This window comes from Oryx dammah, unplaced genomic scaffold, assembly GCF_014754425.2.
Source record: "Oryx dammah isolate SB20612 unplaced genomic scaffold, SCBI_Odam_1.1 HiC_scaffold_25, whole genome shotgun sequence".
NCBI classification, from domain to species: Eukaryota; Metazoa; Chordata; class Mammalia; order Artiodactyla; family Bovidae; genus Oryx; species Oryx dammah.
The window spans coordinates 92,213,039-92,239,578 of NW_024070209.1; the positions used below are offsets into that span (position 1 = coordinate 92,213,039).

The following is a 26,540-nucleotide window of genomic DNA, read 5'->3' on the forward strand; positions in this document are numbered from 1 at the left end:
GGGCCTTCCATTAACAACTTTCTTGGGAACAGTTAGATGTACAGTGAGAACAGCTAGTCTCTTTACTCATCTCTAACAGAAGGAGGCAGGCAGAAAGGGTGCAGAGACCTGCCTCTGGGATCAGAGAAGGCACTTAGAAGCAGCACCTTGCCCGGACCCCTCCATGGCCAAAGGAAGAACAAGCCTCCCAGAGAGCTGCGGTCTTCAGTGCAGGAGATGGACCGAGAGAAGACACAACCACAGACACTGTCTTGCATTTATTCACACAAAGGAGTAAGAATCGGTACAAATAATAAACATTGCTTTAAATACAAATAAATAGCTCTGGTTTCTAAAGGAAACAACTCTAGATAATCCAAAGTTAAGTATTTTCTAAGTTCCTATTAAAAATAGAAGACTATTTATTTTGCATTAAGTCCTATTCCACCATAACTCTTAGAGGACCTCAAGGGTAAAATGGTGAATTCTGTATTCTTAGAGAAGTCACCAGAAAAATGGGAGATAATGCTCCCACCTCCCTGAACTATCCCCCAAACAGAAGGAAAGTTACTTGCATCTTACACTGAGCTCTTGAGTTTTGTAGGCAGAATAACATTGAAAGATATCTGAAAGTTTTACCTTGGGAAAGGTGATAGGAATTTCTCTGAACCACTTCTGTGAATTATAACACTTCACTATGCTGAAGTTTTGGTTCAAGCGTCTTAAATTCATTTCTGCTCATAGGAAGACTTAAGCTCCTACAATGAGAGCCTCCTCTTGCTGGGAACAATGACAGTAAACAGTTGTAATCGCTAAGAGTGGCACCTTGAGTAACAAAATGATTTACATGCTAAAGAAGCAATGAAACTGCCCAGTGAAACAGTCTGTCCACCTGGCACCAAAATGACCAACCAACGCTGCTGACGGAAACAGACTCCCAGATCGGTTGTTTTTCTTCCTCTGTTTTATATTCAAAATGTTCAAAGTCGCAAAAAATATTTGAGAAGTAGGTTCTACAAATGAAGAACTGTTTTAAAGTCATGCAATCTTTCAAGCCTTTATAAACCACATAAAACATGAGGTCATTACAATCCTGGTGCCAGAGCAGCGTCTGCTCCACTGATTTTCCATGTCCACTGTGTGTCCCCATCGCACCCCACACAAGACAATTTCTTCTACTCAGACCCCTACACAATTATTAATAAAGGTATAAGTTTGATAGAGAATCAATGTTTAAGTTTTCAAAGATATCAGCTTTTCTATTTAGATTGATCATGATATAATTCCAAACAGAACATTCTCATGCTATTAAAAACAATCTCATGCAATAAATGCAACTTTAAAAGTCCCACACTAATAATGACATTTGGTATTATAGAAGGCAGGAATATTTAACTTTTTAAAAAAATGATCATGATAGAATACAAGTTGGATTTTCAAACAGGACTTCTGCTGTGGTACAAAGTGCTAAATTTCGGTCTACAGTTTTGTCGACGCAAACACTTTTTAAAGATATACACCATGTTTTCCTAATTGGGATTTTGAAACAATAAGCATAATTTTTAAACAGATTACCACAACATTTGCTCAAAGAACCAGCTCTTTTTGCCAAGAACTTTTTCTTTTCAGTCCAGTTGGAGGGATTTCCACAGAAAATTCTGGAACAGCACTTTCAAGCATGATTCAAAATTTCTTACTTCCCTCCTTGTTTTCTTACTTTTTCTTTATGTCGTAAAGACAACTGAGCACAGAAAAAAAAAATTTTTTTTTTTTTTAAAGACAGCTCTTAATAAATTAAGTTTCCTGATTTGAATGATAACGTTCTTTGTGTTTCCCTTTCTTTCTGGCACACTATATAATGTTTCTGGAGTTACAAATCCAAATAAATGAGCCAACTAGAGCATCCCAGCATTCAAGTCACAGTTTTGGATAAAATCCTATTTATTCTGGATGATGCTCAATTCCACACATACTTCAGGGAAGAAATATCCATAAGGAGGACATCCAAAAATGTTATGTTACCAAATGCTAACATGTGGCTGCTCTGTCGGGTAGTACTGCTCACAGCTACAAGTACAAGGGCAGAGGGCCTCAGGTGTGGAGAGCAGTCATTCATAACCATCATCTTCGAGATTTCCAAGCTGTTCGAGAATAAGGAGTAGTCCTTTTTTTATCTGGTGGCTTGAAGTAGGAATAAACAGGCGCCGCTGGATATTCTGCATCAGGATTTTCTGCCATCATTTTCAGCTTTGCTTCGATGGCTTTGATCTTTGCAGTGACACTGGAAAAAGGGCAGCAGAGCATCAGAGTGGGCCTGTGTACATTCAGAGAATACCTATGTATTTCATCTTCTTTGTGGCTCTCAGGCATATCAGAGAAGCAACAAGACACTCAAACACAAACATTTCTTAGAAAACAGGACTTCCCACAAGCTGCCGGGTGCAGCCAATAAATAAATAAATAAGAACAACAAAAGGAATACAGTTTTATTTGGGAGAAAAAAAACCCCCACGAAAATAATTGTTCTTATTTTAGGAAAGAGATCAAGGGTGAAATATCTATTAAGCTTTTTCTGTAAGACACTGTTAGGAATACTTTGTATATTGTTACACTTAAACCTCAGACACCAACACTGTTCAGCACCTTAGTACCTGCAGACAGTAGGCACTCAAAGATAATTTGTATAGGGATTGAAAGCAGAGTCTGAGAGAGAGAGATGTGTACTCCCATGCTCATGGTAGCATTATTCACAACAGAGAAACTGTGGAAGCAACCCAAGTGTCTACTGAAGTAAGAATGGATAAGCAAAATGTGGTATACACATATGCTCCAATATGGAAGAACCAGGAGGACTCTATGCTAAGTGAAACAAACCAGGCACAAAAAAGACAAATACTGTATGATTCTACTTACATGGAGTACTTAAGAGAGCAGTCAAAATCAGAGACAGAAAGTGGAATGATGGCTTCCAGGGACTTGGGGGAGGTGGGAATGGGGAGTGATTGTTTAATGGGTATAAAGCTTCAGTTTTACAAGAGAGAAAGAGTTATGGAGATGGATGATGGTGATTGTTGTACATTATGAATGTACTTAATACCACTGAACTGTACACTTAAAAATGGTTAAGATGGTAAATGGTATATTATGCGTAAATGCTATATTATTTACAATAAAAAATAGAAGAAATAATTCATGTAGGTTATATTCTTCATTTGCAGACAAAGAAAAAAAGGCATAGAAAGGTTAGTGCCCATAGCTAGTAAAGTGGAAGAGCTGAGATTTGAATACAGCTGGACTCCAGAGCCATACTATGAACTCTTTCTTATACAGTACCACCTTCTGAATCACTGAATAATAATGGAAAAAACATCCCGGAAATCCTACGAAGTCCCTTTTTACTGACAAATGTGTTTAGGCTATCATTTACAGAGTACTTACAATGAGCCAAGAAGTGTGCCCAGCATTTTACTTATACTGTTTCTAATCCTTGCAATAATATTTCAAGGGTTATCAACCACATTTTTGTTGTTCAGTCACCAAGTCGTGTCCAACTCTTTGCGACCCCATGAACTTCAGCACACCAGACTTCTCTATCCATTGCTATCTCCCTGAGTTTGATCAAACTTATGTCCACTGAGTCAGTGATGCCATCCAACCATCTCATCTTCTATTGCCTCCTTCTCCTCTTGCCCTCAAATTTCCCCCAGCATTAGGGTCTTTTCCAGTGAGTCAGTTCTGCACATCAGGTGGCCAAAGTATTGGAGCTTCAGCTTCAGCATCAGGCCTTGCAATGAATACTCAGGGTTGATTTCCTTTAAGATTGACTGGTTTGATCTCTGTGCAGTCCAAGGGACTCTCAAGAGACTCCTCCAGCATCACAGCTCAAAAATGTCAATTCTTCGGCGCCCAGCCTTCTTTATGGTCCAACTCTCACATATGACTACTGGAAAAACCATAACTTTGACTACATGGACCACATTTTATAGATAAACAAATGCAGAAGGGTAGTGATTCACCCAAGGTTCACACAGCTAACAAATGGTGGAGCCAGGATTCAAGCCCAGTTTATCATCAAAGCCCTTGCTTTTTCCTCTTCATTAGGCTGGGAGCTGAGCAGCCATGTATTAGAGAGAAGGGGTGAGGAGACACTGCAGAAGCTGTGAGGAATTTCCTTCTGATCAAGGACACCACTATCCCTAGGTCAGGATGCAACACACTCAACGAGAGTATCTTTTGGCTTATGGCTTCCTTTAGTTTCCACTTTGACACTGTCAATAGTCTACAGTCATGGATAGAAACTTGGGAGGGAATGTATACATAGCCTTTAAGAAATCCTCAAAAAGCATATATCTGCATATACTCAAGATTTTACGGGGGCAACGTAAAATTAAAAAACTTAGTTGCCATAAAAAAGAACTCTGAAGTCTCACTGAAATGCATTCCACACCTTTTCCATTAATGGAAAATTAACAGCCAGCCATCCGTTCTGTATGAGTCCCAGGGAAAACAACCTTCTCTAATTAGGTATAGATGTTAATCAAAACACGTAAGCTGAGATTCTCTGGATTAAAAGATAAATGGAAAACACCAGGCTAGATCATTTAGTAAAAAGAACAAAGAGTGAAAGAAACGAAAGACACATTCACAGTACCATGGAGATCACCAGGCATCAGTGCGGTCGTCTGTTTCCAGGAGGAGTTAGATTTACGAAAACCTCCATGAAACCATAGTGACCGAGGAGGTTTAATCTTAAGGGGAAAATAGGACAGCTGAAACAGGACAGCTGAAATAAGCTCCTAGTGAACTTACTGAAGTTACTAATTAAAAAAAATTGGGGGAGTACAAAATAAAGCAGCACAAAATTAAGAAAACATCAATGATATTAGACAAATTGGTAACTATAAAATTAACTATCAATTTTATTACTCCTGGGAACATTTCAGGATCACCCTTCCTTGCAGTTTAATGAGATGCTTGTAAATCTCTTCTGTTTGGTGCAGATAATATACAGAAAAGTTTTTTTTTTTTTACCCTAGCCCTCTGTCCAAACAGGTATCACTTTCCTGACTCTATGATGTGTCGATCTGGGATGCATGAGAGGCTGGTGCTCTTTTACATGTTTTGCCTTTTCTTGGAGCAGGTGTTAGAACTGCAGTCCTGCACTGACAGCCTGGAGCTTCTTGCAAGCAGTAACTGAAAGACTGAATTCTCAAGTTCAGTAAACCTGGCTTTGAATCTGTGCTGCTAGTTTTCGACCTGTGTGATATTGGCCAAGATACCTCCCTGAACTTCAGTTTCTTCTTTTATAAAATGAATACAAAGTACTTTCACCAGAATTTTTATACTTCAGTGACATACAGCATGTAAAGTGTTTAGCACAGAGCCCGCTTCACAGTAAGCTCCATAAATCTCAGCTTTTGTTCTTGTTAACATTTCTCCCTAGGCTATGGTGCAAAGTCAACCCCTCTACTTCTGCTCACCCTTAACTTCCCCTTTCTTTATTCAACCCTCAACTCCTTCTGTTTTGAATTAACTCCAAGGAAGTAACTGACAATTTGTACATACTGGAACCAAAACTGTTACATTTGCTGAAATGGTAGATAAAATTAAAGTGCTGCAAACCCAAATTCTGTATAAAGGAACTCATAGTTGGGGAGGAATTAGTGTATAATGACAAACGTTGAAGATAATCAGGCCTTATTAAAATGCTTGTTTTATAGCAAGGACTGTATCTGATTTACCTCTGTGTTCCCAGTGCCAAGTATAATAGCTGGTATGTGGTAGGTATACCCAGCCTCTTTTGTGTGTATGAACTGTGTAAATAGCTGGTACACACTCTTGGGGGTATGGAGGGAGGTGACATGTATACATTCTGGAAACTAACTGGACACATCTCTCAGCATGGCAAAAGTTAGTAGACTTCACTCTAAAGGGTCTGAAGGGTTTCTAGTGCCAGAATGAAGAAATGGCTCCAGCTCTTGCAATACTTTTGTCTTCCTACAGGACACCTTCTTACCTTAGGTTAGACTGCGCAGGCTCAGTGCTTGAGGATGGCTCAAGACTAATTGGAAGGATCTTATCATTCTTGTTATGATCGTATCTCTGAAAGTAAGAAAAAAGGCAAATTACCCCACCCAGGCAGAAACCAGCCCTTTACTGTAATGCATGTGTTCAGAAACCCTAATCTCATCAGCGTATCCTCAGACAATATGTGTGTTCAGTCTCAGTCCTGTCTGACTCTTGTGACCACATGGAGACTGTAGCCTACCATGCTCCTCTGTCCATGGGTTGTCCCCAGGCAAAAATTCTGGAGAGGGTTGCCATTTCCTCCTCCAGGGGATCTTCCCGACCCAGGGAATCAAATCCGAGTCTTCCGCATTGGCAGGTAGATTCTTTACCACTGAGCCACCAGGGAAGCCCATTGTTAGATTATTTCTAGACAATCTTAGGTCTGCTTTGTGTTCAGAATTAATGCAGAAGTCCAGCTTTAGCATAAAGGTTATAAATGTAGAAAAAGAAATTTAGATGAGGCTCCCCATCTACTCATTAATCCTCCTTATTTGGTGGAGAAAGAATTTCAACCTTTAAATTCAGAGATGGTACAGCTACACAGCAAGAATGCCCTCTCACATTCTGATTCTGTCACATATCACTTCTTCCAATAGTTATTTCACTTTACTCCAAGCATTTTAAAGTTTGCTTGATTGCTGCAAAGTAACAACCATAACATTCAACTCTTCACAGGTTTATGTGGAGAAGAGAACTAGTAATGGCTTTCAGCCACTGATACAGAAAACATTCTCCAGGAAAGTACAGTTTATTTGATGTCAGATAATTATGTACTTCTTTTGAAAGGTAAATACAATGTTAAAGAGCAATCAGGAGTCTCTGGTCAAAAAGACATGTAGGGCACAGAGATTCTCAAATGAAAGACAGAACGAAGCATGATTTATTTCTCCTGCAGATCTCTTCAGTGAGTTGTAGGATGAGAAGATGACAGCCAGTCTGGCAAATGAGACTTGATTTTCTTTTGAATAAAAAAGCATTTAGAAATTCTCCTTGTTGTTTCTATTTTTAAGGTGATGGCTCCTGGAAATTGAGAAGGCTCTGTGATTACCTGAAATCCTGAAGTACTCATAAAGATCCAAATTATCTGCAATCTATTTTTGAGCTTCGACACTGAACTCAAATGTCTTTATTTTGGGGACTCTTTTCTGGGGAGCTTGCTGAGTGGAGTCTCTGATCAAACATTACAGTCATTTATAAAGACTGAGGCTCCAAATCTGGTTGTCACAAACCTTTGTAGGCAGGTCTGTTAAGACCACAGTGCAGGAAGAAGAGAATCAACTTTGGACTGCTCCAGTGTAAACGCATACTTCACCTGTGCTGGCTGAAACAGAATACCATTCTTTCCTTCTTTTTTCTTTTTTAATGGTTGTAGCTTTTCCAGCACATTTTCCCAAGAGAATAACTAGGAGATAAACATAGCAGTTCACCACTGCTTGGGCCTTGGAGTCAATACAGGCATTGCAAATCCCACAAATAACTCAAAATCTCTCGAGTAAGGAAATGCCAGTGCTTTAAGCACTCTTACAAACTACCCATTTCTCAAGTATTTAGAATAAACAATTCAAACTTGCCACAGAACTGAGAGGCTGGGAAGAGTCTAATAATGCCTAAAGCAACTAATTTAAAAAATAAATACATTTTTTTTCCTCTAAAGAACCCCTACCAAAAAAAATAAATAAGTAAATGATAGAGGTCTGAGTAGACACATCAGTCACATGGAAAAATCAATCAAAAACAGAATCTGTGGGTATGTGGAGGGAAACGGCGAAGGAACTTAATCCCTCCTGAGATGTTTCTCAAAAGAAAAATCTGGCAACACACATGGTGAATACAAGGAGGAGACCAGCGTGTGGTTGTTCCAGATGTGCAGAGGCTGGGATGCAAATGGGCGAGTGGACAACTGTCTTTTCAAAGACTCATTTAGGACAAGCTGATGCAGTCTTTCTAGCCTGTTAGACTCACCTTTACTTGAGCGTGCGCCCAGCGCACCACCAGCTTCTTAGACAGGGCCAGCTTGCCGTTGAGACACTGGATGGCCTGTTCTGCTTCCTGTTCAGGAAAGGGATTAATGTCAGTAGAAGACTCAAATGTCTCACTAGCTTTGATGGCTGAATTTCTTACTGTTTTGGTAAACAGGTGGCAAAGGATTTATAAGTGGAAAAAAAAAAAGGCAGAATAATAAAAAGGGTCTGAGACTTTTTGTAAACTCAGTCAAACAAAAATTTAAATCCTCCCTGGGTATGAGATTTTGTAAACTCAGTCAAACAAAAATTTAAATCTTGCCTCTGCCACTTACTGGCAGTATAATATTTAACAGGTCATTTCATTTCTCTGGATATTAGCTTTTTCGCCTGCACAATACGGATACTGCTTGTTCCGAAGTGGTCAGAGGAGCAGAAGGGCACATGTAAAGAATGGACCACGTGGTGTGCCCTCAACCGACGTCAGCTAACGGTGTTGCTCCTACTGGGTGGTATCTTTCTACACAGTTCTGTAAGTTAGAGGAACACCTACTACGTCAAGAAAGTGTACTCCTCCTGGGGACTCTGACACTATATCCTGGACCAGGGCCGATACACTCTGAATCCAAAGTGAGCTACAGTGAAGCTACAGGGCTTCAAAGGATATGGGAGTGAAGGAAACCAGGCCGGAAAAAGCAGGAGTGAGTCAAAGAGGCTATGAGCAAGGTATCTGTGTGAGCCAATCTCTGCACCTGGCTTTCAGAGCCAGAAGTTCCCTGACCCTTTCCCCATCAGATACGGGAGCAACGAGGTTGAAAGGAATTCCTGAGGCTGGATAATAGGCACTCGAGGACATTCCCAGGAAGCCTGGCTGTACTTTTCCATCCTGCCAAGCCTCCTCTGCTCCATTTGTATCCAGGAGGCATTCGGCCAAGTGTTACCCACATTTACTGGGAGTGAAGAGCCTGTTAAGGAACAGGAAGAGGAACAAGGGGAGTCCGAGGCCTCAGCATAAGACATTCTAGTCTGGTTTTACCAGTGATTCTTATTCCTCTGGGTCTTGCCAGTATGATATTCAACAGGTATACTCACTGGCACCTGTGCCTCACTATGGCATGCAGAGTTAGAGGGACAGAGGAGATATTTTATTCTTCTTTTAAGTTTCACTTAGTGAGCTAGAATTTATATGACACTGTTAATTCTGTAGCATCAATAGTCATAAGATGCCAGCAGGTAATAAATAGTTTTAAAAATAATTTCCTATCTTTCTAACTTGTTCCAAAATTCATGTATCCAACAGTATTATTAAATGCCAAATATGCTTTCATATGAACCCTCACCTACTCTCTCAACTTCCTAAAAGGTAAGGAGGGTGTGTATTTTTAATTTCCATTTTTAGATTAAAACTGAGGTCAAAATAATTAGACTTGCCCAAAGTTAACAAATAAAAGAGCTAGAAATAATCTTTGTAACTTCTAGGGTAGTGTTTTTAAACCAACATCTATCTTCAACATGACCAATGATTTTAGTGGTCATGTAAAAATCCTCAACACACTCTATCATCAGGAAAGAATTAAGTATTTTAAAATATGAACTATGTAGAGCACACTTTCAGTTCCCTCAAAAAAAGAAAAAGCCTTGAATAATTAGAACAATAATGTATCATTTATTGCCTATCACATTTGCAAAAATTAGAGGAAAGTTTTAAGAAATCCCCAGCACTGGTAGGACAAATGATATTCTCAGATAGTCTCAGAACATACTGACATGTTATTTCTTGAAGGCAATTTGCCAGTCATATTAAGGAAAAAATTCATGGCCTTTGTTGACAACCACTCCATTTCCATGAATACAGTAAATATTCACATAGAGCTAGAGATGTTCACCACATTGCTTACACATTTGGAGGTTAGATATGTAACTTATCACATATTCACAGAATAAAATATTATGCAGTCATCAAAGATGATGCTGGTTAGTTTTTAAACTGAGGTCCAAATAATAAAATGTATTATAGATCAGTGAATTTTTACATCTATCTATAGCTATACCAGTGAAACCACAATATGATACAGAATGTTATCCTGATATGTACTGGATGACAGAAAAAAGTTTTAATTTACTTTCAGTGGTAAGTAGGATACACGATCCTATTTGTGTGTTAAAAGCTATACATGTATGTGTTCTTTTAAATTGCACACATGTGTTTTTGTCATTTTATGTAATGTGTGTGTGAATGTGAAGACAGAAGAGACTAGAAAAATATATAACTGAATATTGAAAACTGATTATTTCTGGGTTTTAGACTGATATATGAAATTATTTATCTATATTTCATCTATAAGAAACAAGTATTACTTTTATAGGAAAAATATCTGAATACAATTATCATTAATAAAACAGAAACTAGGCAACATTCTCACATATCACTAATAAAGTCACAGAACTATAAACAGTGTCTATATTTAGTAACATTCAAATTCAAGTCCTTTATCAACACATGTCCACTCTCAGGACTACATTTTAATAGTAGATTCGTGGACACACCATGGTTGAAGCTGGCGCTCTCTTTCTCTGTGTATATTCAAACTTGTCCACATTTATTCAGAGACGTTGAGGAGGAGGATACATTTTTAAGAAATCAAAATAAAAGAGAGTTTGTGGGTGGCTCACCACAGACAGGGAGGGTTTCTGCACCATGGGGCCAAACTCTGAAAGAAAAGGCGGCTTTGTTGGCCAGCCATGAAAGAACCAAACAAAAGAGAACAGGGAGGAGGACATCCATGTGCTTAGTGTGGGCACCCCAAAGCATCTGGTCAGGAAAGTAGGTCAGCAGCCTCAGCCTGCCAGCCGGCCAAGGGCAGACTTTGAAAGCTGGCCGCTAACTCGGCTGCTGACTGAAGGTCTCCTTTAGGACTCAGAGCCCAGCATATGAGGGCGAGTCAGGCTCCTGCCCACAAGGAACTGCTATTCGAGCAGTCAGGAGGGCTGCAAAGATTAACTACGAGAGGCTAAGTACTGGGCAAGGGGGAGAAGCTCAGCTACCTGCTTTGTTTCAAAGTTGACGAAACAGTACCCTCGAGGCTGTCCCTCCAGAGCACCTGACTTGTGGAAGAGGAAGTCGAACTGCTTCACCGTGCCAAACTTCTGTAGCAGCCTGAGGAGATGGTATCTGTGGAGAAAGAACAGCCCCTGAGACGCTCTGGGAGTTTGGTTGGCCACTCAGCCTGAGCACGAGATAAAAGCAGGAGATAATTTACCCCAGGGACAAAAACCTCACAGCCCTCTCCCCTGCCTTGCCGGCTCTCCTCCAAACTGCACCGTTAGTTTATCTGGCAACCAGAGTTGTTTGCCTGTATCTGGAATGGGAACTAGAATTCTCATGGCTCTGCATCTGTCCAGCACAGAAACACCAAACAAACAAACAGAAAAACCCACCGCACCTAACAAACAGCTGTCTGGCCCACAAAGCACCATTTGTTTTTCTTTTTTAGGAGAAAAGTTCAAAAATAGTGTCGATTTATTTATTTTTAATTTCTTGGCAATGACACAGTATTTGTGAATAACTGTAACTCCATCAGAAACACACACCCACACTCCCAAAGCCAACCCTACCTCAAAAATAAACAAAGTAACACTTACACATTCACACAAACAAGAAAACAATTCCGGAAGACTTCCCCATTGGATCTCACAGTAAATCATGAGTTCCTACTTGCACTTGAGATAAACTCTGCCAAGCGCCAAACCACAGCAAGTGGCACTTCTGTAAGTGCTTGAGAGTCTCTACTACCCCTGATGCGACTCAATGAAAGGACCGTGTAGAACCACAACATGATGGCGGCCAAGAGTTTCCACCCCTGATGCAACTGAACGACAGGACCGTGTGGAACTGCAACATGATGCAGGCCGGTCTCACATGAGCAGGGGAATCTACTTAGTCGCTCAGTTGTGTCCTATTCTTTGCGACCCCATGGACTGTAGCCCGCCATTTTTCTCTGTTCACGGGGATTCTCCAGGCCAGAATACTGGAGTGGGTTGCCATGCCCTCCTCCAGGGGATCTTCCCAACCCAGGGATCCAACACAGGTCTCCCACACAGCAGGCAGATTCTTTACTGTCTGAGCTACCAGGAAAGCCCAAGAATACTGGAGTGGGTAGCCTATCCCTTCTCTAAGGGATCTTCCCAACCCAGGAATCGAACTGGGTTCTCCTGCATTGCAGGCCGATTCTTTACCAGCTGAGCTACCAGGAATCGAACTGGGTTCTCCTGCATTGCAGGCAGATTCTTTACCAGCTCCAGGAAGGCCCGGAATCTGGCTGGTCCTATAGATCATCCCACTGTGGCTAACTCCCCAACCTCTGCTACTTTAACACAATTCATGTGTGGTCGAATAGAGAATATATATGGGTAAGAAAGACATTTACTCCTGGCAGGAGGTACACCCCAAGCTCTCGACTGCCACTCTGCCCCTCACCCTCTTCTTGGATTCCTTTCCCTAAAACTTATTTGGTTTCTATAGAGCTTTTAAGTTATTCAAACAGATGTGGCCTTAACAGGTTGCTGTGGCCAATCTCAATCCCGACTTCCTGTCATCTGATGTGAGGGTGAGACAAACCAACCGCTCTCCCGTTTCCTTTTCCTTTGGCCTTCCTCCTGGCATCCTCCGCGCTATTCAAATGGAGTCAAGGCTTTCTCTAAACAATGCTGTCCCTGTGATACTAAAAAGGTATCAGCCCACATGCTAAATCTGTTATTACTGGGAATTCTACCCCACAGGGAGTCAGTAAAGCTGTCGTTACAGCCGCATTTATATTCACATTGTTTTCTAGGAGAAACTCATCAAGATTTTATTCTTGAGTATGAATCTCCTTTGGGAGGCAGAAAGATATGAAATGGATCATAAGCTACACTGAATTTGAGACTAATGCACACCAATAAGCAAGCCCATTATCCTGGATCAGGTGCCTGACACAGTGGACCAGGAAAGACATAATACAGGTCTTATTTTGGGACAGGATGCAAGGATCCCAAGGCATATTGTGGATATTAATCTGGTCTTAGACCTGTTTCGAAAGAGGAAAGAACTGTAACCCTCTAGTTTCCAAATTCTTAATTCCCATCTTGATACCTCAGCTGCCAGTGAGAGCATGTGAGGTGATTCTTCAGGGGCAAGGGAGACCTAAAGTGCAAATTTCTGGTTTTATTTGATTTTCTGAACATGCTTACGGCAAGAGCATATCTCTCAAATGCATAGACAGATGGGCTGGAAGAATCTCTCAGGGTTTTTCATTCACAGCTGCATCTTCCACCTACTATACCCATTCAAACCTTAACACAGCACCAGTTGCCATGAATGGTGGGTCAAACCTGTTTTTTTTTAAACAACCTAAGGCCACTGTGGGCTAGTCATCTTTTCATTAGCTCCATTCTGCTTAATAGCAGGAAGGTAAGGCGATCGGCATTTCCTAGGAAATGAATTTTAATTTACTCAGGGAAAAAAAAAAAAAAACAAACTTCTGACAGATTATTCTTTGAAAAGCTAACAAATGCATTCTGCCCGAGAAGAGCGACCTTAAGATTCCAGGAACATCTGCTTAGGTCTGTGTCTTTCAACTTCGCCGGGATTTCTTTTCTTGTTTGATAATTTCTTGAAATTGTCGGAACACCGAAACAAAAGGAATGAAGTGTTTACTACTTTGCTTCCTGGAGATGGGGGCTGCAAGCTCTGATAGTGAAAAAAGCCTGAAGACTCTTGCTTTCACATCTGCAAGCACTTTCATCTGCTATCAGAGCACAGGAGGGCCCGCTGCTCATCAGAGCCCTGCTACACTTAATGAAATGTGGGCCCTGCAGCCTCAGGAGTTGAAGAACTGGTACACCAGTCCCACAGATACTTCTGCACCGCTATTAGTGTAGTCTGAAATGGGTTTTTAAAATGGCATTCCTGCCTGATGGCACGGAGGGAATTCATCTGTATGAACTGGATTAAGACAGACATCTCTAATGTGTCAAAAACTGTACTAGGCACTTGGACTAACTATCCAGATGAACACAGCTAGGTCTCTGTCTTCAAAGACCCGACATTCTGGTTCGAGGAGAGAGATGTGTAGTCAAACAATGAAGCTTGCACACAGAGGTATGTATGTGAGCACACAAATGAAGAGGACCTACTACACAGAGAAGGTGGTGGTTAGTGAATACCCTGTGTGAAGACACAATGGCAAAAAAGACCAATCCATCAGCAGAGGGTGTGAGCTCTTACATAGTAAGAGAGGAGGCTGACAGGCAGGCAGGGAGACAGGTTGTGAAAGACCTGTGCTAAGTGAGGGAATTTAATGCGATACTGTAGGTACTGGGAAGTCAACAAAACGACACTGAAGATTGATTTTAATGCTCAATTTGTTTTAGAGAAAACTATGAACTTATAGTGGAAACAGTGTCAGACTTTATTTTTTTGGGCTCCAAAATCACTGCAGATGGTAACTGCAGCCATGAAATTAAAAGACGCTTACTCCTTGGAAGAAAAGTTATGACCAACCTAGATAGCATATTCAAAAGCAGAGACATTACTTTGCCAACTAAGGTCCATCTAGTCAAGGCTATGGTTTTTCCTGTGGTCATGTATGGATGTGAGAGTTGGACTGTGAAGAAGGCTGAGCGCCGAAGAATTGATGCTTTTGAACTGTGGTGTTGAAGAAGACTCTTCAGAGTCCCTTGGACTGCAAGGAGATCCAACCAGTTCATTCTGAAGGAGATCAGCCCTGGGATTTCTTTGGAAGGAATGATGCTGAAGCTCAAACTCCAGTACTTTGACCACCTCATGTGAAGAGCTGACTCACTGGAGAAGACTCTGATGCTGGGAGGGATTGGGGGCAGGAGAAGGGGATGACAGAGGATGACATGGCTGGATGGCATCACTGACTCGATGGACATGAGTCTGAGTGAACTCCGGGAGTTGGTGATGGACAGGGAGGCCTGGTGTGTGAGTGACTGAACTGAACTGATGAACTTATAGAAATTACTATGTGGTGGGTCTCTATAGTCCATGCCCTATATGTTATTAAATGGTCTTACTTTGTTTCCAATTTGAATAAGCAAATAGTAAAGGCTGTTTCATGCAAACCAAACCATAAGAAGAAACATGGGTCAGCATAAGCAGCAGCATGGGAATATAAGGAAAGAGCTGGGAGAATCAGGGGTGTGTTCAGGGGGAAGTATGGTTCTTACACGCTCACGAATTTATGATCCCTTGCATTTAGCTCTGAAAGTCTGCATCAGAAGGACATTTCCACCCAGGTGCCTCTCCTCTGCTTTTAAGTTTACTTAAATACCCTAGGCTGACGTCTTCCTCCCCACAAAGTATGCCCTCTCCAGCTATTCCACTGGCCAATGTGGACATGATGCTTTTCCATTTCTCAGGCAAGAAACAATGTGATCGTCTTCAGCTCTTCTTAGCTCCTCTTCAGTCACTTCCCTCATCTCTCAGACTCTACCCATTGGTCTCCAAGATCACGGTCTCTATCTGGGTGATATTAATGGAAGGTCTGTAGCTAATCAGCATCTTTGTCTTTGCCCCTCCTGTTCATCCTACCACTGGTGTCTGATTTTCCTACTAAAACGTCACTTTCATGATGTCAGTTTCCTGCCAAACACCCACATGAGTCTCTTCCATTGATGCATAAAATTCAAACTTGTTTGAATAAATTTTACAGATCTTGTCTCAATCTGATGGCATTCTCTCTCTCCAACTACTATTTTCATTATCATTTAGTACTAAAATTCCCCTTTCGCTAGTGGCTCAGATGGTAAAGAAAATGCCTGCAACGCAGGAGACCCAGGTTCAATCCCTGGGTTGGGAAGATCCCCTGGAGAAGAGAATGGTTGGCTACCCACTCCAGTATTTTTGCCGGGAGATTTCCATGGTCAGAGGAGCCTGGCAGGCTATAGTCTATGGGGTTGCAAAGAGCTGGATATGACTTGAGTGACTTAACAAAAGGTCTTAGTCAAAAAGGTCTTCCTGATGTTCTACTCACCCAATACTGGTATTCTTTTAGTTATGATTCACCTTCCATCAGGAATGTCCTTTCTTTTACAATTTCAGCTGACTTTGTTCTTTCATACTTCTTATGCATAATGCAGTGGCTATTAATTTGGCTTTCTATATGGTACATTTGGTATTTAAAAAAGAAAGCAGTATTAACCCTTTCAGAAGAAACCATGGTATGGAAAATAGATAATGTCTAAAGACAGTAACTTGTTCCTTCTCTATTGAAGGCACTAGTAGTGATGTTTAAAGTTGTTATTTTTACTCTTACAGTTAGATTGTGCCCCGTAACATTTAAAAGAAGTCCTTACACTGAAAAACTTAGACTAGGATGCTTTTGGTTACGACTGTCCAGTTATGTGGACTGTTAGACATTCAGTTGAACAGTCTCACTTTACAGGTTAAGAAATATCAGACATACTATAGTTGAGAGGAATCAGAATGCAGTGGAATGAACAGAGGCATGCAACCTGCTACCTCCAAAACTAAGAGTATGTCATCATTCCCTTAAGTCCAGATCGTTACACAGACACTGCTGACATGGAACATAGTCCTAAAGCGGTCTGTACTGAGGCTACAGTGTAAACAGAATATCAGAGTGCTCACAGTCAGTCAGCAATGCACATTCTATTGAGAACAGGCTGATGGACATCCTACTATAACTTGAACAGGACTCGGATTAAAACTGGGCACACACATGTGGGATGAACAGAATTATTTTCACTTTCATGCACTGGAAAAGGAAATGGCAACCCACTTCAGTGTTCTTGCCTGGAGAATCCAAGGGATGGGGGAGCCTGGTGGGCTGCTGTCTACAGGGTCGCAGAGTCAGACACGACTAAAGAGACTTAGCAACAGCAGCAGCAGCAAACTTTGAAAAACTTGAGTAGAAAAGGTTCTTTGCTTTAACTGCCAACCACTCATGACAGTAAATATATACCATCACTTGTCTTCTAACAAGAAGTGAGAGAACATCTGTGTAGGAGGGACATTCAATCAGTGTATACGATAACAGGAAGAGGGATGGGACAGAGTAGGGACTTGGGTAGGAGAGAGAGATAAGAAGGGTCTGTCAAGAGGGAAACCGCACGAACTAGGAGAGATCTGTGGTGGTGTCCAATTAACTACAAAAACTGGAGGCTGCTCTGAAAAATTGTATAGCATGACATCCGAACTTTTAGAGATGTGGGTTCAAGTAATATTTTCTGAGACTGAACTATAAGCTGGGTACCACATGATCACACAAGTTTCAACATTCTTCAATGTTTGGGAATGATTGTACTTTAATAGGAAAAGGAGTACATCAAGGCTGTATATTGTCACCCTGCTTATTTAACTTATATGCAGAGTACATCATGAGAAACGCTGGACTGGAAGAAACACAAGCTGGAATCAAGATTGCCGGGAGAAATATCAATAACCTCAGATATGCAGATGACACCACCCTTATGGCAGAAAGTGAAGAGGAACTAAAAAGCCTTTTGATGAAAGTGAAAGAGGAGAGTGAAAAAGTTGGCTTAAAGCTCAACATTCAGAAAACGAAGATCATGGCATCTGGTCCCATCACTTCACGGGAAATAGATGGGGAAACAGTGGAAACAGGGTCAGACTTTATTTTCTTGGGCTCCAAAATCACTGCAGATGGTGATTGCAGCTATGAAATTAAAAGACGCTTACTCCTTGGAAGAAAAGTTATGACATCATCTAGATAGTATATTCAAAAGCAGAAACATTACTTTGCCGACTAAGGTCCGTCTAGTCAAGGCTATGGTTTTTCCTGTGGTTATGTATGGATGTGAGAGTTGGACTGTGAAGAAAGCTGAGCGCCGAAGAATTGATGCTTTTGAACTGTGGTGTTAAAGAAGACTCTTCAGAGTCCCTTGGACTGCAAGGAGATCCAACCAGTCCATTCTGAAGGAGATCAACCGTGGGATTTCTTTGGAAGGAATGATGCTAAAGCTGAAATTCCAGTACTTTGGCCACTTCATGCGAAGAGTTGACTCATTGGAAAAGACTCTGATGCTGGGAGGGATTGGGGGCAGGAGGAGAAGGGGATGACAGAGGATGAGATGGCTGGATGGCATCACTGACTCGATGGACATGAGTCTGAGTGAACTCTGGGGGTTGGTGATGGACAGGGAGGCCTGGCGTGCTGCGATTCATGGGGTCACAAAGAGTCGTTCACGACTGAGCGACTGAACTGAACTGTACTTTAATAATTAGGCTAGGTCCATCATCACCCACCTTGAAAGGAACAGGGTCTGGAAGTTTATGTACTTCAGAAACTTGTAAGAAGATTATGTATTTCTACAAGATAAGACCTACCTTACTACAATGTTAGGTTTCTTTGCTGTAATTAAGTAAACCAAATGAAGCCACACTAAACATTTGGTAAGTTACGACTGGTAGTTACATCTTTAAGAAGACATTATAATAGATCAGTTTGTTTAACTGAGAAAATGTTTTAAGATAAGGAATCCATAGATCAAAGACAGTAGGAATGATCTCTGGTGATACAGAGGTAGGAACCCACAGCGGGAGCCAGCAAGGCCCTGATTTGGTGTCTGGTCCTTGGCATCTTGAGTACTGGATATAAAGAGAACAGAGACATCAGGGGAAGAGGTTTTGGTGCAGCTCATGCTTCAGCTAAAGAAAACGCCCACATACTCCCACTTACGACATAAACTGAGGTGGCAGTTGCCCATTTGAACCTTCCTGACAAGCAGCAGGATACAATTAGAACAAGAGTATCATTACAGGGAATCGCAGCCAAAACAATGGACATTGTTTCCACGCTCCAGATTTCCATTCAGACAAGCAGAGGTGGGAATGGAAACCACTCTTGGGAGCATCCTCTCACAGCTTGGGTTTTAGATGATGGAAACAGCTTCTCTGTTTAATTTCCTCATTAACTGAGAGCTTGGGCAGGTTCACACATTCATCCTCAAGGCCACAAGCCATAAAGAGCGCCAAAATAAATGCAGTCTATACTGAAGGGCCCTGGTGACCAAGGTACCATAATTAGGGGGCAATACCTCTTAAATACCACATTTCCTAGACAACACCTACACTGAGCCAATTTGAGCTTGAGCAGGTTTAAGAAACCGAACACTGTCATGATCCTTATGTATCAGTTTACATCTCTTTCCTCTCTTATAATCCCAACCCTTTTATACACCTCCTCTGACCCCCAGACTCAAACAAGCAGATTCCCTTGTCTCTTCTCCCTATGTTTTAAACACCATCACCAAGGAAGTTACTTCCAGCACTGAGGATATACCCCATGCCTGCTTTAAGCACTCACCCTGTACAGCTCAATCCACTCCCCTTTGATCTCCTGCCATCAACCACCACCAGTCCCTACTTAAGGAAAAATCTCTCAATTCTCTCTGCTAAGAGACTCCTTTCCACTACAATATCTACAATGGAAAGAGTGGGGAGTTGAGACAATTCAATCAGTTTTGTCATCATGGGCAAGGCACTTCCATTTCTTAGACCTCAGTTTCATCTGCTGATAAAAGAAATGGAACAGATCAGAGGTTTTTCAAGAGTCATCCATGGAGCCCTGTAAGTGACTGCCCAAGCACGGGTGCTGCTCCTGCTGAGTTACTTCAGTCGTGTCCGACTCTGTGCAACCCCACAGACGGCAGCCCACCAGGCTCCCCCGTCCCTGGGATTCTCCAGGCAAGAACACTGGAGCAGGTTGCCATTTCCTTCTCCAATGTAAGAAAGTGAAAGTGAAGTTGCTCAGTCATGTCTGACTCTTAGCGACTCCACGGACTGCAGCCTACCAGGCTCCTCCATCCATGGGATTTTCCAGGCAAGAGTAGTGGAGTGGGGTGCCACTGCCTTCTCCGCCAAGCAAGGGTGGCTGTTGTCAAAAGGCACGGGGAGCACCTTGTCCTCCCCTTAATCAGAGTAGTTCTCGAGCTTTTCTTTTACATATAGGTTCTGTACTTTAACAAGAGATGGCTCCTCAGATTTAAAACCTTTGAAAAATGCCTAGCATGGCACTTGGCATACAGTGGGTACTCAAATCATTCAATGAATGAATGAATGAACACCAAAGGGACTGGGATATTTCTAAGATCCCTTATGAACTTCCTTGGTTCCATGGCTGCTGAACACGAATTAAGAGTCAAGTTGTATCTCTCTGCTATTTTGTGAAAATACTGACACTTCTGCTTGTTCCTTCATTTGAGGTAACAAAAGTATGCCCATGGCTGGTTCTAGGACATAATTTCCTCGTCAGTGGGTACAAAGATTCAAAATAGTTGAAACTAAGAGAACATCTTTAGGCAAGCAGGAAAAAGAAGTAATATATAGTTTACAGAGTATTCAAGTTTGTGCCTTTGCAGTAGAAGCGTCCAAATGTTAGAAAAATGACAAGATAACAGGCTAAAACAGCATCACATTCCCTTTAAAGGTAATTTAAAAAAAAAACAAACTAACAGGGTCAAAATATATGCAACAGCCCTTGAAAATTCTTCTGAATATCATCACCAGGAGCATCCCAATTCTGTAGGTGATGAGTTAAGATATCTTAGACTTACTCTGTGATTTTGGGGTCCAAGTTGCCAATCCATAACCGATGCCCTTCCTGTAGGGAGCCCTCTGAAAGGATGGATGCATTCTCCAGGGGAAGAGTTTTGGTTTCTGCTTCCATCAATCCCTATGAAATACTAAAGGAAACATGAACATTCAGACAGGAAAGGAGCAACACTTTGTGAACAAGAGGCTTCGAACTCATTTCAACATTTACTCAAGGAGGGCATGTCCTGGGCAGCCCTTCAAAGCCCTCAGTTATTCCACAACCAGGGCCCCAGCACCAGTTCCCTTGGGACAGCTCCTCCAGCAGCCAGAGAGCAAAAGCTTCCATTTTAGATGAAAGGGGTGTGGTTCTGTGTGCAGAAACTAGTTTTTCTCTTCTGAAGCCAGAGGCTGACTGGGCAGGAGGCCAAAGTCTCTGTTGCTACATGACACACCAGTTCAACAACTGTCACCCAAAATAAACCTTGGAAACCACCAGAAAGAATCTTAATGACACTTAAGAGAATGGGTATGGAAGAACAACAGTAAGTAATCAATTAGCTCTTATAATGTTTAATATTTTGGGAGACACTGGGAAGAAGAGACTAACTTTCTCCTTAGTTATTCCAGCCCCCCATTTACTAGTTCTGCAAACTTGGGCAAGTTACTTAACCACTTGATGCCTCAGTTTCCTCATCTGTAAAATTGGGATAATCAAGAGCTGGGCCGATTCACTGAGGTGGTACACCAAAAACATTAAGAACAAGTCATGGCACCTAGGGAAGCATTCAATTAATTTTACCTTAAATTATTACTAGGTTTAGTTCCTGAAATGTCTCATTGCACAGTCACAAAAGGAGGATGAGGGTTATGATGGAGACAGTAATGGAAAGAGCAAGAACCTTGAGCTCAGAAAGATGGGTTTCAACTTTTGGTTTTTCCATAGGAAGCCACTTCTCTCTTAGCTTCAGTATCCTCATCTCTACATAGTACACCTCGCCCTGCTCATAACTTAAGAGTTGTTGAGAAGATCAAAAATGAGACCACAGATGTAAAATCAAGCTTTAATGTATAATGTGGCAGACAAAGAAAAAAACAAAAGGACTGGGAAGACGGAAGGCTGTGCCAGACTTTAGAACTCCCTGGTACAGAAAATGTGTCATATAAAACCAGGAGGGCCTCCAAGATCAGTGCTGTATCTTAATAACAACTGCTGACATATCAAACATTGCCATTACTTTTATTTATCTCAGCACAGCTTATACAGGCTAGCACACAGTAAGCCCATAGTAACCTTCAGGTAATTGTTTGTTAAATGTGTCTATCTACACCCACACAGGGGTTCCCTGGTGGCTCAGATGGTAAAGAATCCATCTGTAATATGGGAGACCAAGGGTTTGATCCCAGAGTCGGGAAGATCCCCTGGAGAAGGGAATGGCAACCTGCTCCAGTATTCTTGCCCAGAGAATTTCATCGACAGAGGAGCCTGGTGGGGTACAGTCCATGGGCTCTCAAAAGAGTCAGACATGACAGTCCATTGGGTCACAAAGAGCTGGACAAGACTTACTAACACACACATACACCTACCTGAGGGTGCTTCTTCCTCTATCACTCTCGTGTTCAAACTGTTCTGTTCTGTCTGTCAAGTAACTACTAACTGCTAACACCTTGGCTATGAAAACACAGAAATGAACAAGACACAGTTCTTGCTCCTTCCTGGGAGAAAGGTAAAACAGGCATGAACAGAATCCCAGATGTGGAAACTGGACAGGAGAAACATTCTGTCTTCTCCCCGCTTTCCTTTTCTTTTACTTTCTTACAGATCATTCATTCAAAAAATATTTTTACAGAGCCTCTATTTTCCAGGCAGTGCCTTGGTACTGGGGACAGAGCAGTGAACAAGCAGTCTCTGCCCTCTAGATGCTTATATTTGGAAGAGGAGCAGGACGAGACAAAAGCTAAATAAGTAATCAAGATGTAATTTGTGCTAAGAGCTCCAAGCACAGTTAAGCAGAGGGATATGACATGGAGGAATGGACTACTTTAGAATTAGGGGCAAGGGAAGACGTCTGTGGGAGATGACATTTGAGATGAAACTTGACTAATAGAACCTTTTGATTTTCTCACGTCTAAAAACAGGAACAATACGAACAGGGGTTAATATCACACCAAGCAACCATTTTTTTGTGGGAAGAGTGCAGGATAGAGGACCAAAAGATAGGCACTCAAATCCTGGCTTTTGCACCCAGTTATTCTGTGACTTTAGTAAATCATGATCACCCCTTAAATGTCCCCCTCCTTAGAAAAGTTTTCCCTCATAGAGCAGGGCATCCTGTTCGTCTCTATGATAGCTACCTTTTTCTTTCCATATAATACCAGTTAAATGTGTCATGTACTGCTTCACTTTTCCCTTCCCTCACTAGAATGCAAGCTACTAGAGGGCAGGGCCTTGCTTATTTTGAGGATTCCATCTCCGGCACTCAGCACACTGCCTGTCTCCTGGCTGGTGCTCAGTAGTTACCGAATGAATGAATGAAGCAAGCCACTTCCCCACTCGGAGCCTCAGATTCTTCTTTCTTCATACAAGGGGCATGATTATCCCTATCTTAAGAGTTGTTATGAGGCTTAAATATGACAACATGCATGACAGCTCAGCACAGGACTTTCCTAGGAACGGTAAAGTATGGTGAGCGATCGGAATGGCATACGATAATCAAAAGCCTTTGGGTCTGCAATGGCGACAACCTCTTATATTAAGAGTTCACAAGACGCTTTTCCACCTACCTCCCCTCGTCCCCCGCCCCCCCTCCGCACCACGCTGACCTACAACTATCCTGGAAGCCACGAACAGTCATCTGGGGAAACTGAAGAGCAGAGAAGCAAAGGCGCTTGTTCCTAAAAAGCTAACGGTAACGGTGGGGTCAAGCCTGGAATCCCGGCTTCCCGATCCCTCGCCCGAAATTCCCAGATGCGATGGGTCATCACTCGGCTTGTTATTTCCGGGCCAGCGGCGGGACAATCCGGGGCGGGGCCTGAGAAGCAGTCTCGTTACGGCAGCCTCCTCTAGGGAACCCCTCGCGTGGCTGGCGCTTACGTGCCAGGGGCTTGTCCCGGTCACACTCACCTCGCGATCTCGGCGTCGTCCCTTCTGTTCATGCCCCCGAAGCACGTCCCGACTCAGCGGCCCGACGGCCTTCTCAAGGCGTAGACACCTCAACGCCGCAAGCTGCCAGGCCCGTGACGCACTACGCCAGCGCCACCGCCCCGCCCCGTGACGTCACGACGCCCGGGCCGCCGCCGCCGCCGCCGCCGTCGCCGTGGTCGCGCGAGTCTTTTCCTAGTAATCTGGGCGCTAGTTGGTGAGTGGCCTCAGCACAGCCTGGAGGCGGGCGCGGGGTCCGGGTCCCGGAGACCTCGCTTCAGGGGCCTCTGGGATACATTAAGGGGGCCTAAACACCGTCCCCGACGCGTTCCATTAAAATCCGGCTTGACCTTTATGGCTCAGGGCGGGACCTGTCGATCCGAGCGAGTCTCACGGGTTGGGGGCGGGGCTCATTTCGTCACCTAAGGACCTTCAGAATGAGAGCCCGGCTTACTAAATAGCAGCCGGGCTGCTAAATAGTAGCAGCTATTTAGTAGCCTGCTAACTGGCAGGAACATTTAATTTTCAGAACAATCCTGTGGGAATAGGTATTTTTTTTCTAATCCCGTATGCTGGAGAAATGCAAACTCGGAGAAATAAAATCAGGGTCGTATCGCTATGAGGGAAGTGAAAGTGAAAGTCGCTTAGTCTTGTCCGACTCTTTGCGACCCCACGGACTATGCAGTCCATTCTTCAGGCCAGAATACTGGAGTGGGTAGCCTTTCCCTGCTCCAGAGGATCTTCTCAAGCCAGGGATCGAACCCAGGTCTCCCACACTACAGGCGGATTGAGTGATGGCTCCCAAATTTAAGTCTCACCTTTTAACCATTACTCTGTGCCGTCCAGTGGCAAGACGGTTGTCATTTCGATTGCCCTTCTATGTTTATAAAGTGCTTCTGCAACTCTTAGCTCATTGGATCGCCCCGCTAACCCTGATGAATAGTATTGTCATCTACAGTTGAGATCGGGGCCCAGAGATTTTGACCTACCTAAGGTTACATACCTTTGAAGTGCTGGAACCAGCACTCTTTCCCAGGTCTTCTCTAAGTTTGTTGCATTTTTTTTTCACCCACCCTATTGCGTTCTCAGAATCTTGGGGAGCTTCATAGTTAGAATGAAACCTGGTCTGACCCTCTATAGTTGAGGAAAGAAAACCTGGGTAGAAGAAATGACTTAATAGAAGTCTCAGGTCAGCTTCCACAGGTGCTTTTTGAATACAAAGTGCAGTAAGTTCCCTGCATACCAACCTTCAAGTTGTGAACTTTCAAAGATGGGAACGTATTATAAACCTATTGCAGTATAGTAGTATATAGCTGGTTGTGTTAGGTGGGTATCTAGGCTAACTTTGTTGGACTTACTAACAAATCAGGCTTATGAACAAGCATTCCCTACATACATACAAGTTTGTATGTAGGGAACTCACTGTAGTTATGAATCTAAAAAGGATGATGGGCTGGGAGTAATGAGTTAGGAATATCAGAAACTAGACCTCCTTAGACAAAAGCTGTTTCTCCACCTGTTCAAGTGTCACGTCCTTCCTTTGGCTGTGCCAGGGACATGATCCTGCCTATAGTCAGATACTGTAAATGCCTTCACTTGTTGCTGGATTTAGAGAAGAACATGACCTCTTATCTCTAAGTGAAAAGTCTGGCAAACCAAGAGATCATGGCAGCAGTGTTGGGGAGTAGAGCCTAGGACCTACTGTCTCTGGCTTTGATTTCTGTTTTGGTGCTAGCAATATGACTTTGAGGAAGGACAATCTAGACTTTCACTCATGTAGTCTTCATATTTATTAAGTGTCTCCCATGTTCAGAACTGTGCCAGGGACTGGGGATGCAGCCTTGAACAAGACAACCATAGTTTAATCCTTGTAGTACTTATAGTCAGTTCTTATGGAGAGAATAAGACAATGATCCGATAATTATTGTTTAGTCACTAAGTCATGTCCAACTCTTTTGTGACCCTATGGCCTGTGGTCTGCCAGGCTCCTCTGTTCATGGGATTGCCCAGGCAAGAATACTGAAGTGGGTTGCCATTTCCTTCTCTGAGGGATCTTCCCAACCCAGGGATTGAACCCGCATCTCCTGCCTTGGTAGGCGGATTCTTTACCACCGAGCCACCAAGGAAGCCAGGTTAAATAATTACACAAATATTAACTGATATTGTTAAAGTAAGTGCCATGAAAAAGTACATGGTACTAAGAAAAGGGAATATATGACATTTGACCTGTTGGGCTAGAGAAAACAGCCAAGGAAGGCATCCTCTGAGGAAGTGGTACTTCAGCTGAAGTCTGCAAGAAAAGTTCATTAACAAGGTGAGGGAAGATCATTCCAAGCAGATTCAACAGTGTTTTTGAAGACCCTGGCGCAGGAAATTATGCAAGGAAATGAAAGACTAGTTTACCAATTTGTACAATGTGAGCGGTAATCACAACGTTGCCCGGTTATTGTGGGAATCAGGTAATACATGTGAAAGTATTTTATATACAACAAGGACCTGTGTGTGCACACCCATATTATAAGAACCTACATGTTATGAACTAATATACAACTGAATTGGTAGGGGTGGCTGAGATGGTGGATAAGCTAGGACTTTGTCTTCCTCATCTAGTTCTTTCCAAAGTAAAAATGCACCTTCTATGAAAAGTGGGAAAAGTCAAGTTTTGAGAATCTCAGCTTTGGATAAAGAATACATGCCTCAAGTAGTTTTAAAAAAATATTTAAACAATTTGAAAAATAATGCCAGTAATTGCACTGTTTTATGTACACAGTATAGGATAATGCTTAAGAGCACAGACTGTGGGACAAAAGTG

General features: G+C 42.4%; 2 protein-coding genes across 4 annotated transcripts in view; one reads left to right on the plus strand and one right to left on the minus strand.

Moving 5' to 3' along the window:
- Nucleotides 1-242: 242 nt before the first annotated feature.
- On the minus strand, nt 243-23,867 carry RBM18 (RNA binding motif protein 18). The gene is made up of 6 exons (XM_040225048.1): nt 23,711-23,867; nt 20,610-20,738; nt 11,055-11,181; nt 8,011-8,097; nt 5,996-6,081; nt 243-2,260 (listed from the first exon to the last, which is right to left on the minus strand). The coding sequence occupies exons 2-6, from the start codon at nt 20,720-20,722 to the stop codon at nt 2,101-2,103; spliced, it is 573 nt and encodes a 190-aa protein (XP_040080982.1). The 5' UTR covers nt 20,723-20,738; nt 23,711-23,867; the 3' UTR covers nt 243-2,100.
- Nucleotides 23,635-26,540, plus strand: part of MRRF (mitochondrial ribosome recycling factor) — a 57,783-nt gene continuing 54,877 nt past the window's right edge. For 2 of the 3 annotated variants that reach the window (XR_005718446.1, XM_040225044.1), the window contains exon 1: nt 23,635-23,945. The gene's annotated coding sequence lies outside the window, so the exon portion shown is untranslated. The remainder of the gene's footprint in view (nt 23,946-26,540) is intronic. The other variant, XM_040225047.1, reaches the window with a different exon arrangement.

What these genes read in the sequence shown, in the direction of transcription:
- RBM18 (XM_040225048.1), bottom strand. Translation starts at nt 20,722, where the DNA reads ATGGAAGCAGAAACCAAAACTCTTCCCCTGGAGAATGCATCCATCCTT. An exon ending in TCAACTTTGAAACAAAGCAG is followed by an intron (nt 8,098 to 11,054) that starts GTAGCTGAGCTT and finishes TTTCCTGAACAG; the next exon opens with GAAGCAGAACAGGCCATCCA. An exon ending in CCTGCGCAGTCTAACCTAAG is followed by an intron (nt 2,261 to 5,995) that starts GTAAGAAGGTGT and finishes CCCTTTTTCCAG; the next exon opens with TGTCACTGCAAAGATCAAAG.